Source organism: Anastrepha ludens, chromosome 3 (assembly GCF_028408465.1).
Source record: "Anastrepha ludens isolate Willacy chromosome 3, idAnaLude1.1, whole genome shotgun sequence".
Lineage (NCBI taxonomy): Eukaryota > Metazoa > Arthropoda > Insecta > Diptera > Tephritidae > Anastrepha > Anastrepha ludens.
The window spans coordinates 79,077,569-79,097,933 of record NC_071499.1 but is presented as its reverse complement, the minus strand read 5'-3'; the positions used below and the strand labels follow the sequence as shown (position 1 = coordinate 79,097,933).

The 20,365-nt window shown below is 34.3% G+C and overlaps 1 protein-coding gene across 1 annotated transcript; it reads left to right on the top strand.

Moving 5' to 3' along the window:
• Window positions 1-1,315: 1,315 nt before the first annotated feature.
• LOC128858258 (amyloid protein-binding protein 2) lies at window positions 1,316-18,878 on the top strand. The gene is made up of 8 exons (XM_054094378.1): window positions 1,316-1,814; window positions 9,322-9,896; window positions 9,959-10,186; window positions 10,250-10,351; window positions 16,231-16,744; window positions 17,201-17,366; window positions 17,429-17,586; window positions 17,657-18,878. Exons 1-8 carry the CDS (start codon window positions 1,647-1,649, stop codon window positions 17,780-17,782), a joined length of 2,037 nt encoding a protein of 678 aa, XP_053950353.1. The 5' UTR covers window positions 1,316-1,646; the 3' UTR covers window positions 17,783-18,878.
• Window positions 18,879-20,365: the final 1,487 nt, after the last annotated feature.

The following is a 20,365-nucleotide window of genomic DNA, read 5'->3' as shown; positions in this document are numbered from 1 at the left end:
AGTCTGACCTTGAAGATATATGGAATGTAAAGTTAAGTCTCTACGAATTTTTTAATGAAGTTTTTGTTTTGGAAATGTTAATGTTTGCTAACTTTCTCTTTCCATACATTTATCTGGCAATTCAAAGAATCAATGAACAAATACAGCTTTCAACGTTTGAAATAAGGAAATCGATTTGGTTAAGTTAATGTTTGTGTTCTTACATTTACTCTTATAAAAGTTTTCAATAATTTATAAAGTTATCTCTTCCTTTTACCCGATTTACACGAGGAGACATCTGGAAGGGAAACATTTTGTTCGGGGGCGAAGGACGGCCGGGGAAGAGAGAAGGGATTTTGTCTCCCGTACTCGGCGACACGCTTTGCTCTTCTTATTCGTATTTCTTATCTTAAAGCAATTTTTGACAGTTGCTTCATTCGTTTTCTTCTCTTGTGGAAGAAAGTTCTAAGTTATGTGTTGGTTTTCATACAAACGGAAGATAACAACGATGACAAACATCCGAACGCTGCTTGGGAAATGCACGATTATTTTTGCTAGTAAATTAGGTATAATTTAAAATAGTTATGGGACATGTTTATGTTGATTTCTAATTTTTCCCTGCATTTCTAGATACTCAAGTTAATTTTAAGTTAATTATTTACATATGAATTATTTTTAATTTAATTTTTTTTATTCAAGTATAAGAATTTATAAATATATTTCAATAAAAAAAACAACAAATTATTTATTATTTAACCAGTTTGCATTTTTCATTCATATATTTAAGAAACTGTTGTCGAACGCTCTCTGCTTTACATGTAAGCGCGTGCGAGAATACATCCGAACCAGACGATGCTAAAGTAATATATTAAATGTCAAAATGTCGCGGAAACATTTTTGCCCGTGTGTACGCGAATGAAACATCAAAAGAGAATTTCCAGTGTCTCCCTTCCAGATGTCTCCTCGTGTAAATCGGGTCTTTGCAGCAAGTTTTATACTTAACCCCTGTTTTGCCAGCAGAACTGTATCCACATTGGTATATTTAGCAAAATTTAATATTGAAAAAAAAATCGTAAAAAAATTTAAATAAGTATACATATATATTAGTTAAAGCACAATCCCTCGCGATATGTATTACACAAAATAATTTTATATTGTGACGTAATCAACCGAACAGCTGGTTGAATGAGAAATAATGGATCTGCACATGAACAATCATTATTTTATCATTTTTGGAACAAACTGGCATCGCTGCTTTTAATACTTTTGCACAGTAGCGTACTCGCTCTGGTATATTACGAAAGCAATAGTTACGAACTCTACAAGGAAAGCGAAAACGTTTCTTTGTCATTTTCAGTCGTTTGCTGAAATTATTTGAGATTAAACATTTTGTGGTTGTTTGTAAAATAGTGAATCGGTGGGATTTGTATTGTGTATTTGTTTTGTATGGTTGTTAAAATTAAGTGCAATTAGTTGCTAAAATAATAAAAGACGCCATAAAGTGTATTAAAACAGAAAATTTGTTAATTTAGAGCAAGAAAAAATTCGATTTATACAGTTTATTGCCCAGGGCTAGTGGTTCATTGAGCAGCAGCCCAGACTGATTTTCAACTGTCTCGCGGGCAGGAAAACGAGAGGAGCGCGGTAGCTGCGAAAGTGGAGTTTAAATGGTGGAAATGGCGCAAGACATCACCAAAGGGAAGACACCCGAATCATTGTACGAGCAATGCCTTGATTGCTACGTCGCTAAACTCAATTATAATGTCCAAACATTGGATAGTGTGCAGCAGTTGCGATATTTGCCAGCAGGTGTTCTAAGCGATGTTTATGCCATGGTGAGTTATTTGCTCGATTCCATATCCAAAGTTCTAAAACAACATGCAGATTTCCGAGTTGGTTTATATCTTAAACAAATCTATGAGCATATGAAGCAGGGGGCGCCAGCAAACTTATGGTGGTACTTATGCTCAATTTCGTCGGTAAGAGTTTACAAATCATTTTGCCATCCGAAAGTGAAATTAGAAAATTGCACGCTACAATCACAATAAAAAATGGATATTAAATTATGAGCGTGCAGGGAATTAAAAAGGCTGGCAGTTAACGCTAATACTTGTTTGTCCCGTGCAACGAGTATCATAGATGACTAGATGTGAAACTCTTTTTCTCGTGAGAGCGCTGAAAAATGTGCATTTTTTATAACATTTTCCAATATTGCCACACTGGTAGAAACATGAATTGGGTATTTTTGAACCAAAGGTCTGAAATTTTTAGTTTCCACACCACCATTGAGGTTAGTATTTAGTGTGCGGTTGCCCAATAACCTTATATCACTCGTAAACACCTACATATACTAAAAATAAGCACAATCCGTATGAAATATGTACATAAATAAGCAAAAAATTTATATGTAAATGAAATTATTTAAAACTGAAATACAAAAGTAATTTAATAATAATAAAGTAATGAACGCGAGAAACATAAGTTATAATTAAAAACATGACTTATTGCGATTTTTTAATATAACACAGAAATTGGGTAACAAACAAAAATTCTCAAACAACGAACAGAATAAGTTAAAGCAGATTACCTTTAATTTTTGTAAAATATCTCAAACACAAATTCAGTTCCCTTGCCTACGCTTTTCAACCATAGAATATTTACGTATATACAAATTTACATAAACCAACACACAGTTTTCAATAAAATTACATTATGTACATAAGACTAATTAAAAGTAGAAGTAGAAAAGGATATAACGAGCTTTGGATTCTACAAATTCACTTAAATTCAAATTATTACATTTCAATTGAATTAATTTTAAGACAAATAATTATAAACATTTCAACACGTCATTTCTCCATTAAGCAAAAACGAACTGTTTTCGTCTGTTATTTTTGGCGCGTTTCTTCTGGCAGTCTGCCATTTCGCCTATCAGCTGTTCAAAATCCCATAATGTGTGAGTGCTGCCAAGTTTTGAAACGTCCTCATGGGCGCGCTCTCTCTCAAAATGAATAAGTTTCACATCTAGTTATCTATGACGAGTATCACACCATAGATAACTAGATGTGAAACTTATTCATTTTGAGAGAGAGCGCGCCCATGAGGACGTTTCAAAACTTGGTAGCACTCACACATTATGGGATTTTGAACAGCTGATAGGCGAAATGGCTGGCTACCAGAAGAAACGCGCCAAAAATAATTGACGAAAACAGTTCCTTTTTTCATAGTGGAGAAATGACGCGTTGAAATGTTTATAATTATTTGTCTTTAAATTAATTCAATTGAAACGTAATAATTTAAATTGAAGGGAGTTTTAGAATTTTTCAAAGCCTTTTATATCCTTTTCAACTTCTACTTTAATTAGTCTTATGCACATATGCATATGAATACATTTTACTCGTACATACATGTACTTTTATTGAAATCTGTATGTTGGTTTATGTCTGTAAATTGGTATATACGTAAATATTCTATGAGTGAAAAGCGTAGGTAAGGGAATTTAATTTGAGTTTGAGTTATTTTACGAAGATTAAAAGTAATCTGCTTTAACTTATTCAGTTCGTTGTTTGAGAATTTTTGTTTTTTGTTACCCACTTTCTGTGTTATATTAAAAAATCGCAATAAGTCATGTTTTTAATTATAACTTAGGTTTTTCGGGTTCATAACTTTATTATTATTAAATTACTTATGAATATCCGTTTTAAATAATTTCATTTACATATAAATTTTAAAATTTTTTGCTTATTTATGTACATATTTCATACGGATTGTGCTTATTTTTAGTATATGTTGGGGGTTACGAGTGATATAAGGCTATTGGGCAACCGCACACTAAATACTAACCTCAATGGTGGTATGGAAACTAAAAATTCCAGACCTTTGGTTCAAAAATACCCAATTCATGTTTCTACCGGTGTGGCAATATTGGAAAATGTTATAAAAAATGCACATTTTTCAGCGCTCTCACGAGAAAAAGAGTTTCACATCTAGTCATCTATGTATCACACGTACTCAAAAAGTTGGTTGGCCACTTCGTGAATGGAAGAGTAAGCATTGGTAGAAGAATCGAAGTGTCAGCTGCTAGCGAGATGAATACATACAAGGTGACTCGGGTATAGCAGCTGATTTGTTGTTCTTGCGATTTGTAGTTTTCAGTGTCAAAGTACCTGCTTTTTCGTTATTTTGTTTGTTCACTTATGTTCTTGAAATTTTGGATTTCAAAATTCCAAATTTTAATAGCTAAGTACAGTGCACTCGCGGTAACTCGAATAGCCGCTAAGTCGAACGACGTGCTAACTCGAACACATTTTTTCCCCTATTGACTAGTTTGTAACTCGAACAATATTAAAGCGCTATAACTCGAACAAAAAAACAAATTTATTTGTACACACATTCTTTTCAAACATGTACATTTTGTACATACATACATATGTAATAGTATATGTATATAAATTATATGTATACTAGTGTATTGTCCATATGAATATTTCGACGTTAATATCCCGTTAGTTTTCTGGGAACAACATCTTGCATTGACCAAATTGCTTTAAATTTGTCATTTGTAGTGTATCAGTGCATGTGAGTAATGGATCGTAAAAGGTTGAAGTGTTTAACATTAAAAGAGAGGGCTGAAGTCCTTAACAAAATTAAACGTGGATGTAGTGTTACTTCTCTAGCGAAGGAATATGGGGTAGCCAAGTCCACCATAAGTCTTATAAAAAGGAAAGACAAGGCAATTTTAAAAGCAGTAATCAACACGTTTTTGGGTCCTGGGAAGAGGAGAACTTTAAAAGCTTCTGAGTTTCCTAAAATGAAAGCCGCTTTATAATTACAATTGGTTTCTGTCCCAAAGAAAAAAGAATTACCCAATAAATGGACTCATCTTGAAAGAACATAACATGAAAAACATAATTTACAGGTCGAATTTACGCTTTATGATGTTAACAAATGGAATGATGGTGCCGAATTTACCGACACAGAAGTAATAATTGAAACTAGTGATTCTGAGTCTGAGTTTAACAACACAACTGAGACATGTGAGCGGATATCATCTGAGGAGGCAGTTAGCTCTATCAATAAGGTAATGCAGTGGGCCACAACTGAACAAGTAAGCCCCGCAAAGGTTAACACTCTTCAATTGCTGCGTGAAAAAGTCATATTCAACATTGCTGCAGGCAAGAAAAGACAAACACACATTACAACTTTCTTTTCGGCCTAACTTTTCTGTTAAAGCTGACTTTTTTTGTGTAACTGACACAAAGACTGCGAAATATTTGATGAAAAATATTGAAACGAATTAATTATTTTAAACATATTCATGTTCATATACATATGTAAATAAATAAATAAATTTAATTGAAAAAAATCGATATCGATGACTGTTTTTTTAACATAGCACACTCAATTGATAAATCGAACAAATTCGATAAATCGAACAGTGCCTGTTTTAATTAGTTCGAGTTATCGCGAGTGCACTGTATATGTAAATGTTGTTGCTTTACTGAAGTCACCTTCTATGAATTCGCCTTGGAGAGACATTTTCAATACTTGCCGTTGTACAACTCCTGTAAAAAAACTCTACACTTCTCCAACACACACATCTTTGCTGTTATCTCTGTTATACATCAGTCAGAATCAGCTGGTGTTTAAAGAGAGAAATGAAATACTAGGCAATCAAGCCAACCTCCAGCAATGAAAACAACGGCCCAGCAGAATAACAAAACTGATAATGAAATAAAAATAAAGTAGTCTCCCTGTTTGCCATCTTCGAATGAATTGCAAATCTAATTGTTTTTCTTTTTTTGGCATCACTTTCTCATTAACTGAGTGATGCTTATGTTTACATTTGTGGTAGCTGTAGCTGTGTACATGCAGAGTTAATGTACAATTTGTCATAAGATCGTTTAAACACAATTAAATTAGTTACTACTAAATGCAAATGACCGACAATTCCATTGAACTGTCTCAACGCATAAGTTGTGCCAGCATTATTTCGACGTTCAGCTTGTCAATTTCGTATTTGCTCGTGCTTCTAATTTACTATTCCGCGTGACATTTTCCATTTCTACATATTAAGCCGCCCATGCATATCAATAAACCGCTTTAACATAAAATAGAGACCCTCAATTATAAATATATGATTTTATAGGGTACTATGGCAGTTTGTTAGTTTGTAGTTCGCAAATGTGTTCTGCTGTGAACGACCTTACGAATTTCCTTCGTTTGCGCCACTGAAAGAAAATGTCCTTGATGTATCAAATTTTTTACTGTAAAAATTATTTCTTTATCATTGTTCTTCACTTTGTGATACTTGAAGCTTAAACTTCGGGCATTGTGGGCAAAGTTGATTGTTATTTCAAAATTACCAATCTTACTAATGGGGCGCCACGTTATTTAGCGCTCGTTGAACGTACAAAAACAAAAAAATTGCAAAACTACCAAGTAACGAAGCCACCACCCCGGTGTAAAGATCTCTAATATGTTGTGGCTATTTGTTTTCTTCAGCAACTGCTTAAACCTAGGTCTGAACATCACTAATTCATGGGCTTTATATTAGAGCTGAATGTATTAAAGATTATATATGGCTTGATAAATATGACAATACTATTAAATCTATGTTATGCAGTTATAAATGCTTAAAGCAGACGAAAAATTCTGTTGCTTCCTCGATCTTAATCATTTAATTCGGTTACTCATATACATATGTACATGCATATGCATGTAAACATATACAGCAACTGCAGAAAGTCGTTCCCACGACAGTCGGTTCTACGTAACCGGAACGACCCGGATTTATATCCGGCCAAGGACTGTCACTTCAGCAGCATTTCTCGTATACAACAACAACAACTGCAAAAACCTACAGCAAATTTTGCCGGCTACGTATGTATCGTATGTACATACATATGTACAGATGTAGCTACAATCAATTTCCGATTTTTCGTTTGCTGGCACAAATACCCACAATATTTCTTGACATCAGTCTCTTTTGATAGATATAAAGATAGCACATGTTTTTGAGTGTTAGGCGATTTTCGCTCCGATATTGGTACATTTGACCAAAAGGAACCATTGCATATAACACAAAAGCGCTTATCAGAAGTGCTTTGAGAATTGAAAATGCATTATAACTGAGAGAAACTTTGAGTTTCAAAAAGCACTGTACTAAGAAAAAAGTATTTAACCACATTAAAAGCCCTAAATTTTTTTAAATCAGAATCTTTTTTTTTTTTCATAACAGAAAAATTTGCCTCTATACATTTTAAGTGTCAAAGTTATATCACACATAAAATTGTAGTCTATTTCCTCCGAATTTTTAACTAGTAGCCTTAAAATATACTTCGAGTCATACTTTGAATTTTGATAAGCGTCTGGATGTGAGAGTTTAAATAATATGTTTCATTAAAATTGCCATAACAACAATTTCCCCTTTTTAGTCAGTTTTTATCAGAAGAAATGCATTTACTGAAAGGAGGGGCAAACCATTACGAATTTTGCTTTTACAGGTATTCGTTCCGGAAATTATTATTTCCCCACTAACGGTCAAGCTTTAAATATTGCAAATTATTTAATGTTTTTTAAATATCTATGAAAAAGACATGCCCATGCATATTAATTTATGGGAAAGCACAATCACTAAAAAGGACACTAGGCAACTTTTTTTTAAGTTTCAAAAGGTGCTAAGCCCAGTGCTTAAAATACCAAGTTGGCAACTATTTACTGATGAATAGGTAAATACTTTTCGACAAAAATACAAAGTAAAAATACTGCCCTGTTTTATTTTGATCAAAGTTTTAATCATTTTGCCTCTTTTTATAAGTGCATGAAAAACTACAAAAAACTGCAGAATAGTTTGATAGATATTAATATATATATGCAAATATGCGTACACTTATCAGTAAAACTCTACAAGCACCCTTGGCGCAAATATTTGTAAGACAATCACGAAGACAAGGCGAATTCATGTAAGGTGAATTTACTAGAGCAGCTGATTTTTTTCTTGCGTCTATAATCAATTATGGGTCATATACTCTATTTAGGCATATTAAAAGAGAACCTAAAGCCAAGTGCGAAGTACCTTGCAGGGCAACCTCCTAAAATGTATCAATTCGCCTGTACTGAATTTAATTGAATTTCAGTTAAGAACACAGGAATTAGCAGCATACGATAACTGCGAAAAAAATGCTGAAGAGTGTGATGCAAGATTGTTCTAAAATCACCTACATATATCTAAGCTACCATCAAAGTTATTGGGATTTATACCTAAGCGATTATAAGAAGGGCTCAACCGAGAGATTCTGAAAATCTCACTAATTTTTATAAATTAATAAACGTGAATAAATAATTATTTAGCAAGCATTTGCATTTGTATACAAGTATGTGGAAGTGTTTTTCGTTTGTAATTCCGTTTAAAGTACGTTTCTATTTTTGTTAACTAAACTTGTTTTAAAATATGGTAAGTCGAAAATACGAATAACCAAAAGCATTTACATTTTAAGCTTACTGCAACCACGATTCATTTTAACACCAAATTTTTTTGATCCATTTGTATGCAAACTTTTGCTGCAGAGTGTTATAAAAAAAAGAAATAAAATAAATAATTGGCGCGTACACTTTTGTTAGGTGTTTGGCCGAGCTCCTCCTATTTGTGGTGTGCGTCTTGATGTTGTTCCAGAGTTTTCTACTCACTTCTAAATAGCCCTTAAGCAATATTAATACACATTGCTTTAAAGAAAATTAAATATTCGGGATTCCGTGAAAATAACAAGGATGAGTGCGAAAAAACTCAAGATCATTTAATAATGTACGAGTATATGAAAATTTAAGATTTTCACCATTGCACTGGGATTCCGCAATTACAATTTTTGCATTGTGCCAGTATCACTTGGTTAAATGCGTAGGCTGTTTGTTTCAGCTGCATCGTTTCTCTGCTTTACACTTCGCATGATCGGTATCAATGCCATTGAACCCTGCTTTGTGGACTAGCAATCAATTAAAAACTTGCATTCTGTGCATTGATAAAGGACAGCACAAAAAAGTGGCCTCGCGCGAAACAATTGTAAATGTTTAAACATGAATGATGAGAACATAAAAGAAATCCGTGTCAATAAATTCACAACTGAGCAAAATGTGTGAGTTTCCATTTCTGCGTTGTGTGCATAAAAATGATATACGACAACGTATACAACTAGCTATATAGTACTATAAGGTGATTTAAAGATGTGGTAAAGATAAATATTACGCTTCAAAAAAGTACATTGACAATTTAAGATACATTTATCTTATATTCCATTTATATAATTAAGTAGGTATGTATTTAATAAAATTCCGTTCATATTTCAGATGTCCACGTATGAAGAACTTAAGGATATGCTGCTGGAACAGCTTATCGATTTGAGCATCTTTGAACGTTTACTGCGCTTTGATCCAGTACGTCAAAAGCTTTTTCGTTGTCTGACATCATTAATGAGCAGCGGTAAACTTCTATCGACTCAACTACAACAGAACTTTACTATGCGTTACCACCAGAAACAAGACTCAACAAAATTTACGAAGACTGCCACAAAAGAACACAACTCGAGTGCAATCCCGCTGAGAAAGGCTTCTAAATCTCGCATAACTTCAACAATGGTTGATTTGTTTGCCAATACAAGCATTAGCAGAACTAACGATGATAAAAAGACAAGTGAGACGGCTGAGTCGTCAATTGCAATTGATGTTGACTTTGACGAAGTTTTGGATGATGAATTACACTTTGGTTTGGATGCTATTGATTTTGGACTACGTTTGGGCTCATTTCTGTCTGAAGCCGGTTGGCTGGCGGACAGCATAGAGATATTGCAGTGTGTAGCGGTAAAATTGCGTAGCATGCCAGCTGATAAACAACTTACGCTTTTGCGCTTAGACTGCCTGCAGAGGTAATATGTTGCGTAATAATGGTACACATATTTTACTAAAACTTCTTTCTTCTCTTTTCCAGATTACTACATTCCGAATCTACATTATATAATTTCAAATCTGCCGAACGCACATTTGATGAAACAGTTAAACTACTCAAAGAGTTTTCTCAGGATAATGTACCACGTTCATTATTAGCAAAAATTTACACACAATTCTCGGCCATGTACTTTGCGCGCAGTGAATACGATAATAGCCACATGTGGAGTATTGTTGCAATGCGACATTTGGAAGAATCAACGCCGGAAAGGTATTTTCTTTTCGCTCTATAAACTCAAATCAAGATTAATATTTTATATGTCAATTATTTTAGGATCGCAGTGGATGTTTTGCGACAAGCAGCAAAAGCGTGTGTGGTAAAACGTGATTTTCAACGCGCAAATCTTCTAATAAGTCAAGCAACGTACAGGGCACGGTAAGCATGCCGTTTTAATACCACAGTTAACCATAACGAACGCTGTCAGTAAAGAAACAAAAGGTTAATTCGTCTATTGAAATGAAGAATTAAAACTTTTTCTGTCATGGTGGATGCACTTTTATCAAACACACAACCAAGAGTTTAACTTAGTTTAACAGTGTTTTAACTTACGAATATAGAGGGTCCGGCACTCGAAATGTAACCAATAAAAAAGGTTTTATTCAATTCAAAGTAAAAAATGTGTGAAAATAACACAAAATTAAGAATCAATTTACTTTTGCTCGATATGACCACCTTTTGCCATGACTATGGCCTTGAGACGGTCCAGAAACGAGTCGCAAGCTGCCCGAATGTGACTTGCCGGTATTTTGGCCCAACGCAGATAATGGGTTTTTTCAGCGCATCGAGACTGGTAAATCTTTTAGTTCGGACTCGCGTCTGGTGAATGTGAGAGCCATTGTGTGGAAGTTATGATGTTCGGAACATTGTTTTTTAGCCTTTCTTGGTTCACTCGAGCTTTGTGAGACGGTGCCGAGTCCTGTTGAAACGTCCATGGTCTACCACCGAAATATTTCTCTGCCCACGGCTTCGAAGCAACCTCCAGAATACGTTCCCGATAATATTTCGCATTTACCTTGACGCCAGGCTCAATGAAAACGATTGGAGTGCGCCCATCTGCGGTTACAGCGGCTCAAACCATTAACTGTAGCGGGTGGTGCCTCCTGGTGGCCAAATTATCAGTTTGAAAAATTTTCTTGCCAGAAAACACAAGGTTCGAAAATTCACCGCTTTCGGCCAAGCGAAACAACTCCTTCGCTCTCTCAAGTCTGACTTGCTGCCGCTTTGGTGTGAGAGCATGTGTCTTTTGGATCTTGTAAGGCTTGACTTTGAGATCATTTTTCTGTATGCGGTGGATGCTACAATAATATATTTTCAGTTATTTCGCCATTTGATTGGCACTTCGGCGGAGATTTCGCTCAAGTCACTTCTTCACTCTTTGAACCATTTCACGTGATGTTGCAGTGTTTTGATGAGCACCTCCATACCGTTTCGCGATGCTACCAATATCATTGTAACGAGTATTGGTGTGATAAACAAAAACTTTATTTATTTTAAGGTGCTCGAGCTCACGAACAATCACTGGTTGTGATTTTCCAGTCAAATATAATCCCATCACACTATTACGTTTGAAATCCATTACTGATTTTTTTTTTTTTTTTTTTTTTTGCGATTACTCTCGGCAAAATGCTTCCGCGCGCTTGTAAACAATGGTCTGATTTTGGTTACACTTCGAGTGCCGGCCCCTGTAGTATAAGTAGGATATAAAATATGAAGAATGTTGAAATTGTGAAGATATAAAAACTGCAAAAAAATCAGAACAATATTTTGAATACCTGAGTATTTAATGGCAGTATTATTCTGTATAACGACCAAACGGTTGCGCGAAAAATTCATAGGCTGACGTCGACTTGAGCGTTAAACTGCAAAATGAGCGTTTAAATTATACTTTTTTAATTAAGTCATTATTTGTATAGTTTTAGTGGGGAAATACATTATACATATCATATAAATAATTGATTAGTAGAAAAGAGAGCCATTTCATTCCCTTCTGTGATTAGTGTTTATTGTTACTAGAACGGATTTATTATATTTATTTGTACAAGTTTTTCAACTAGACGTGTACTATTTGTTAAATAATGCGAAACCACATGTTGTTGTTGTAGCAGCATAAACATTCCCCATACTTACATACGGGGAATGCTGCTGCAGTGACAGTCCTTGGCCGACTATAAATCCGGATCGTTTCGGTAACGTAGAACCGACTGTCGTGGAAACGGCGAAACCACATCGTATATCCTGCTTCTTAGTTAAAAAGGTGGAGCAGATTTGGAACCTATTATTTTATAATCGCCTTTATTTTTATTTTGAAATGTGATAAAATAGATACAATGTCTACAAAAGTATTCGGATATACTTTTTCTCAGTTATAAAATATCAGAAACTCCTTTTTATTTATTGCTCAAAAACTAATTCAGTCATTTCATTGAGGTCCAAGCTTTAGTTTAAATAAAAAAAAATTTTTTTTTCAACGAAATTTTCATCTCATAAAATTATTCGGAAAAAAATGGCAGATATACATATTATTCACTAATACCTAGTAGCGCATCCTTTCATTTTAATAACTTCTCTTGATCTATTCTGAAAATTAACTATTTAGAGAACCAACTTTCGCGTTGTCCCAGCAGATATCTCTGCCCATTCTTTGAGTGTCGCTGTTTTAAGGCTGTTCCTTTACGTATTTTCGTGCTTCCGAATGGCACGCTCTTATCCACAAGTGTTCTATCGGATGTAGATCCGGCGATTGAGGTTGTATTTCCAAAACATTCGGAGTGTTATATAATATCCAAAGCTTCTGCTTTGGGTCGTTATTTTGCTAGAAGATATAATGACCCGAAAGTCCAAGTTTATTGGAACTAACACTCAAATTCTCATTTGATATTTGAAAATATCCATTCAGTTTATCACCAATAAATTGCATGTTACCAACACCGTTTGCTCATCGCCATGCATCCCCGCAGCATTAAATTGCTATCACAATACTTAACTAAAAATATTAAATTTAGTGTCATCGCTAAATATTACTTTTGACTACCGCCCCATCTCGCTAATTTCGTGCCTCTCGAAACTAGTAGAGAAGATAGTGGCGGCGCGTTTGCTATGGTTTACCGAAACAAAAAGGCTTATTTCATCCAACCAGGTCGGATTCCGACCAGGACGAGGATGTACGGATGCCCTGTTGCACATCGACTACCATGTGGCAAAGTCCTTATCAACGCACAACCACATCTCTATATTGTCAATAGACTTTGAAAAAGCTTTCGATAGGATAGGAGCACATGTTATTTTAGAGAAACTTCGACAATGGCAGGTTGGACCAAAAATTTTTAAATTCGTCAAATCTTTTCTTGTAAACCGAAAAATCCGAGTCAAGGTAAATGGCATTCATTCCAATCTACATCCATTAACGAACGGTATCCCCCAAGGGTCACCACTCTCGGTCTTACTTTTTTCGATCGCATTTAACGAAATCAGCAACATAATTCTAAAACATAAACTTGTAGACCACTGTGCTTACGCCGACGACGTTTTCTTACTATGCAAAGCGAAAGATGTTTCCGAATCCAATCAAATCCTTGAAGATGTTTTGAAAGAAATTGAGGACTGGACCATAACTTCAGGGGCAAAAATTTCGCTCGAAAAAACGAAAAGGCTACACATATGCAAAAAAAGCAAATGCGATTATCACACCCACTCAATAAAACTAAACCAACAACCAATCGAAAACGTCCACGAACTCCGTATATTAGGACTCATATTCACAAAAAACTACTCTTGGAAGAAACATCTCCTAAAACTAAAGAAAGACCTGCAGCCCAGAATCGATTTACTATCTTACCTATCACACAAAGGGTATGTTCACATAAACACACTTATACACATCACTAAAGCAATAATCATAAGCAAAATTGACTACGGTCTTTTCTTATATGGCTCCGCATCCAAAACTACACTTAATATCATAAAACAACAAAGCTATCAGAAGCAGCCTATTTGCCTTCCGCATCACCCCAATAAGAATCCTCCATATTGAATCTGGCTTGCCTACACTTGAAGAAAGAATCCAAGAAATCAACTCTAAACTTATTCCAAAAACACTCTTCTTAAATACATCAATTATAAAAGATGACGTAAAAAAACTGCTACTATCCAAAAGAAGTTACAACGTTACGCCTGCGCTACTCAAAATCATTAATGTTTCCCGCGGACATAACTTAGAAACAAAACCGCAAACACTCTCCTATTATAATCCTCCTTGGAAATTAAGCACTCACACATGTGATACCACACTTCATACACATAAAAAAGACAACACCACCAATCCAATATTTAAGCAGCTTTTTCTCGGAAAAGTCAATACCCACAAAAATAACGGCTGGTCAATAGTCTTTACTGACGGATCTAGAACGGAAGACAATGTTGCATTCAGCGTAACATCCGAAGATGGCATATTTTTAAGTTTAAAAACCATGTTCCCTTACTCTTCTATATTCTCGGCAGAAGCAGCGGCAATACACGAAGCTATGGTGTTATCTATCCAGAAAAAGACGAAAACCATAATATGCTCCGACAGTTTGTCAGTCATTCAAGCGGCTAGTAATCCCACTTGCAACAAATGGGAAACTGTTAATCAAATAAGGGATTTGCTAATAAAAAACAGTAAATTACTAAAACTACTCTGGGTCCCAGGACACACATGTATCGAGGGAAACTCATATGCCGATAATGCAGCGAAGTTCGCTTGCAATGCCCCAATTATAACCAGCCCAAAAACAGAAAGACTCGATATAAAACGACATATAAATACATGCATAATACACAAACAGCGGCAATCATTAAAAAACTATTGTACAAGCACGAACACTATTCCAATATTAATAAGAATGGAAACCCTCCACTCTACCCAACAAATATACACGGATTTAAATCCCGTATTTTCTCCCGCCTTCGCCTAGGTCACACAACACAGACCCATGAACATATCTTAAAAAAAGAAAATCACCCTATCTGTACAACCTGCAACACAAACCAAACATTGGACCACATCCTCAACAAATGTCCAAATCACGCCAACGCAAGAAAAGAAATACTAAACTCAGAACAAATACTAAACTCATTCAAACATCGAAATGACAATATAACAAATAATCCAGACACCCACAGACGACACAGAGCTGATGGCCTCTGCAGCCAATGCTCAAACATAATTTTAGTACTGGTATTCATACCAGTCACTAAATAATAATATAATAATAATAATAATAATAATACTTTCAACTAAAACTCATTGTTACGATCCATGAATTTTTTTGTGGATTCCAAACGCTTTTTTCGGGGTTTTGCACGTATAAGCGGCTTAATGCGAGGAGATTATACTCAGCAGCTCTAAGCGTTTTTTGAACAGTTTCATCACTAATGGTTATTCTGCTAATCTCAGTGAGATTCCTATTAATTTCTGGGGATCTCGCTTAATTTTTCTAATAATAACGGTCTTATCGCGGAACCTCAATGTTTCAGGGCCTTCCTCGCTGTCCTGCGTTTAACGAATTCCTCTGCAAAATGTTATGGATAGCTGAAATGCTTCTTTTTTTTGGAATTCAATATATATTTTAATGTTTTTCTTTCATTTTGTAAATTAAATATTATTTTTCTTTCCTCCAAAGTAGTTTCTTTTGACTTTTTACCCACATTTTAAACAACTCGTATTTTATTACACATTAACTGCCGAAACCTTCGAATTTTACTAACAGAATGAATGTTAAATTATACCAACAGCGACGCGCTTTTGTGTGGATAACGGTGCCTTTGCAAAACCTATTACGATTTAAAATTCCGAATACTTACTATATGTGAATTCAAGTCAGTTCATTTTTATAGCGGTCTATACTTATAATTTCCTTTTTTTGTTTTTTAGATGATTATTTCTTTCAAGAGAAAGCTAAGTGTTCATATGTATTAAAGAATGAGTTTTTGAATGTGAACCCGAGATAAAATAATCTTTTTTGGACTTTCTACTAAGAAAATCGACTCCGAATACTTTTTTGAGACACTGTATATAGAAAATTAAGTGTAGAAGATTGCTGGAGTACTACGTTGGTCAAAAAATCTCCAGTTTCCCCCAATGAATGTTTAAAGTCTCTGGTAGGCGATTTTTTAAGCTCTGATAAGATCACATTTTTTGTAGAGACAAAATTACATTTAAAATCCTGTATAAGTCCGCTAGTAATTCAAAGTTCTTATTGTACTTTCTTTTATAGAAAAGTTTTTGGTGCGAAACATCAAAAGTATGCCGACACCTTGCTCGATTATGGATTCTTCCTTCTCAATGTTGACTCTGTATATCAAAGCGTTATTGTTTACAAAGATGCCCTCGACATTCGATGCAACATATTTGGCAATCGCAACTTTCATGTAGCGATAGCACACGAAGATCTCTCATATGCTTACTATGTTCACGAATACAGCACCGGCAATTTTTCTTGCGCACGAAAACATGTCGAAAAGGCAATCGACATCATGGAATACTTAGTACCGAAAAATCATTTGATGCTGGCATCAGCGAAACGTGTGAAAGCTTTGCTACTTGAAGAAATCGCTCTGGATAAGCTTGCTGAGGGTGGGGCTGATGAAGACGGGCTCTTACGTCAGTCCGAGGAGTTACATAATTTCGCGCTTAAATTGTCGTTGGAAATGTTCGGCGAAGTGAATGTGCAAACAGCCAAACACTATGGCAATTTAGGTCGACTCTACCAAACTATGAACCGGTTTGAGGTAAGTGGTCGCGAGTAGTATTTATTTTGTAAATATGAAAATGAACTCAAAAATTATTTGAAGAATTCTGTTGGAGTTACAGTCCTTATACACTCCGGTAATTCTATAAATGCAAGTGGTATTCTCAGCATTCTTACGCAGCCATATGCATATGGGATATGGTCCAGCGACTTTTGTCGTTTCTTCTTTTTGACTGCGCTGTCATAGCGAGAAAAAGGAGTGGACATCACGGCCTGTTTGGCCACATGAAAAGCACATACGCTCAGTCCAACCCAGCTCCATCCTAGATTTATTGAGGGAACTGTGTTTGGATGAGTAGAGGGCGTAAAATACCTTTTGGTCGAAGTGCAAACCTCATTTTGTTTCATTTTTATTATATGCGCTCGAAATTGAAATAATCAGTTTTAACAATTAGCTTTTCGATTTATCACTTGTTAATATCTTTATGTATTCCAGGAGGCAGAGCGCATGCATCTGAAAGCGATAAAAATCAAAACAGATCTACTGGGTCCCTATGATTACGAAGTGGGTCTTTCAATTGGTCACTTAGCTTCGCTCTACAACTATCATATGAAAAAATACCGTGAAGCTGAGTCATTATATTTGAGGAGCATAGATATTAGTATGTATTAATTGCAGTTATTTGGCTCAATTATTTTTCATAATAATGAATTTGCCTTGCAGGTCTTCGCCTATTCGGTAAATCGTATTCGGGACTAGAGTATGATTACTTAGGCTTATGTCATGTGTACGAAACGCGACACGAATTCGAAAAGTATTTGAAGTATGCAACAATATTGGAGAATTGGCAAGTTTTGCGCGGTCAGAATGTTGATATGAACGTAAGTATTTTGCAATACTGATTTTCTAAAATTTCAAATAAAATTTCTTTGTATATCCGTCCCTATTTAGAAAACCTATGCTGCAGCTAGCGATGAGTGTTCTTTGGAAGATGTGAAATATAAATTCTTTAATATGTGCACACACAATTTAAGCGCCTCAACGATTGCGAATGAAGGTGCGGATACTCTGAATTGATTACACACTTGCGCAATATACTCAGTCGAATACTTAAACAATCACTCGAATTTTATAAATGAGTATAAGGATTGATTGCATCCACGACTACGCTGTTGAATTCGATGATTTCTTGATTTCTTTAGTTCAGCTGTATGATGTGGGGTATTTAAAAATGGCATGCGTTGATAGAATCATTTATTGTATATCTTGTTTCGGTTGTTCGTACGATATATTGCTTATGTTAATTATTTTAAGTAAATTCACATATTATTATTCGCCTCCTATTTTTAAGGAAAAAACAAGACGTCCCATGTTTATTTTTTTTCTTAACTACCATTTTAGTTTGCCGTAAATCGAATGAAATATGATTTTTAGCTATAGATATGTATATGCTTCACAGCACTATTCCCTTTCAAATACTGTATTAGCGTTTATTTATCTGAAAAGCTTACTTCAAATAACGGAAATAACTGTAAACAGATTATGAAGTGTAAAGAGATACAGACAAATTGCACAAAAATATATATAGATATACTTAATAATAAGGATTAGGAAATAATTGCTTAAACTTTTATGGAACATTTACTAAAGTATAGATATAAATTAACAAAAGTAAAAAAAGTAAAAAATAAGACTTTGCATTCTGCTTGGTTATGCGGTTTTACACAACACGTAAATAGGTATATAGCACGCAAAAAGCAAAAACAAAAACAAACAAAAATACCACTTAAGGATAAAGTCATTGAAATTATTACAACATGGAAGAAAATTATATTATAATGTTTTGAAATGTTTGATTTGGTAATATTATGAGACAGCAAAGAAGGTAGTTGGACTTACATTTTTTTTTTTTTAATTTTTTTTATTAGAAAACTGATTTTTGGAAGTCTTCAAAATGTAAACACTTGGCAATAGCGTTCAGATTTTTTTTGGAGGCGAGCGATTTTATTTCAGATGCGTGGAATTACAAAATGATCGATTTTACTTATGTTGAGAACGTATATCCTTTGTAAATATTAGGAAATAAAAGATAAATTGAGCTGAAGAAGCTCAAAAATAGGAGTTTAATAAATTAAATAAAACCAGTTCTGATTTTTTTATTAATGTATTTTCACATTTTTTGTTTGGTTTCAAAATTACATTAAATCAATTTTATTAAAATTAATGTGTATATATACACAACTAAAGCATAAATGTTCGATTTATTTTATTATTTTATTTTATTTTATTTGGTAATTATTAAGAACGAAAGGTCTTGGATGTTAATGCTTTTCGTAGAAGGAGAAAAGGTTATACCAAAAGAACAAGCGTTTATGATTGTTTTAATCTAAATCTGCGTTTGTATTAAGTAACAAATTTTGAGTGTTGTTTTTGTAGCAGCATAAACATTTCCCATACAATCACGGGGAATGCTACTCGAGTGACAGTCCTTGACCGGATATAAATCCGGCTCGTAGCTTAAAATCGTCTGCCGTGGCAACAAAATTTTGATTGTACTTTGGAGCACTGGTTAGTAAATCTCCATTAATTTTGATAGAGTTTGAATCGAACTCTTCTTAAAAATTTAAAAATGTAGAATTTGTTTTATATAGATTGGCCCACTTTCTTCGACTGCTTTACATCCAAATTGTGTTAAACCTATTTTGAAAATTGCTCATCCCTTCGAACTCGATAATATATGTATAAAGGAGTTAAAGGATAAAAAAAAACGTTCAGAACACAAGTATGTAATACACTTTGGGTAGGCCATTCCACAACGTTACATGCTTGCTGCCACTTCTCGCAAATATGCATATTTATTGGCAACTGGAAAAACCTTACCTTCGTGCCTTTACAAAAGTGTGTGTTTATGTTTTTACTCTGGAAATAAGTGCTGCTTCTGATTTCGAATTAGAAATTAAGCTTTAAATTTTCTTTTTTTTATTATATATTATATATTTATTTTTCGAAATGTAAAATATTAAAGATTTTTGGAATTCGAGTTGATAACACGAAATGCCAGCCATAATCTGTTTAATTGTGAGGTAGTTAATACTGGCGACCGCTACGTTACAATGAAACTACCTTCTTTATTGTGTCATGGGTAATATCAACATATACAAAAGGTGCTAAGCATACAGTTCTTGAATTTAATATCTTTTCGGTTGTACGATTATAATTATTGTATAAGTATGAAATGCGCAAAAGCGTCATTCAAGCTTGTAAATGTGGATACCAATTGCGTTACACGTATTTCAGAATTTAAAATCGAAATGAATCGCTTTTAATTAATTCCTCATTCTAATCTTGTTGTATATAATTAATTTCCGTGTGCCTTGGTTTCCAGCGCATAAACCAAATTCCAATGTATTCTCTGCTTCTACGGCAATTACAGAATTTTACTAATTTTATTGTGTATAATTGAATATATTTTAAGTTATCTTTCGAAGAATTATGACTAATTTTCGCCAGTATACAAACATATTATATATTGTATTTTTTATTCACTTATATTTACTTATGAATATATTTGGTTTAGTGTTTTATGCGTTCTCTAACTTTTCGAAAGTTTATTCGTTTGATTAATAAATTTTTATGTAACGGTTGGTTGTCTGGTGGTGT

Excerpts from the sequence above, each read along its gene's own strand:
- LOC128858258 (XM_054094378.1), top strand. The coding sequence starts at position 1,647 with ATGGTGGAAATGGCGCAAGACATCACCAAAGGGAAGACACCCGAATCA. Across the intron at positions 9,897-9,958 it reads CGCTTAGACTGCCTGCAGAG|ATTACTACATTCCGAATCTA; the intron begins GTAATATGTTGC and ends TCTCTTTTCCAG. Across the intron at positions 10,187-10,249 it reads GAAGAATCAACGCCGGAAAG|GATCGCAGTGGATGTTTTGC; the intron begins GTATTTTCTTTT and ends CAATTATTTTAG.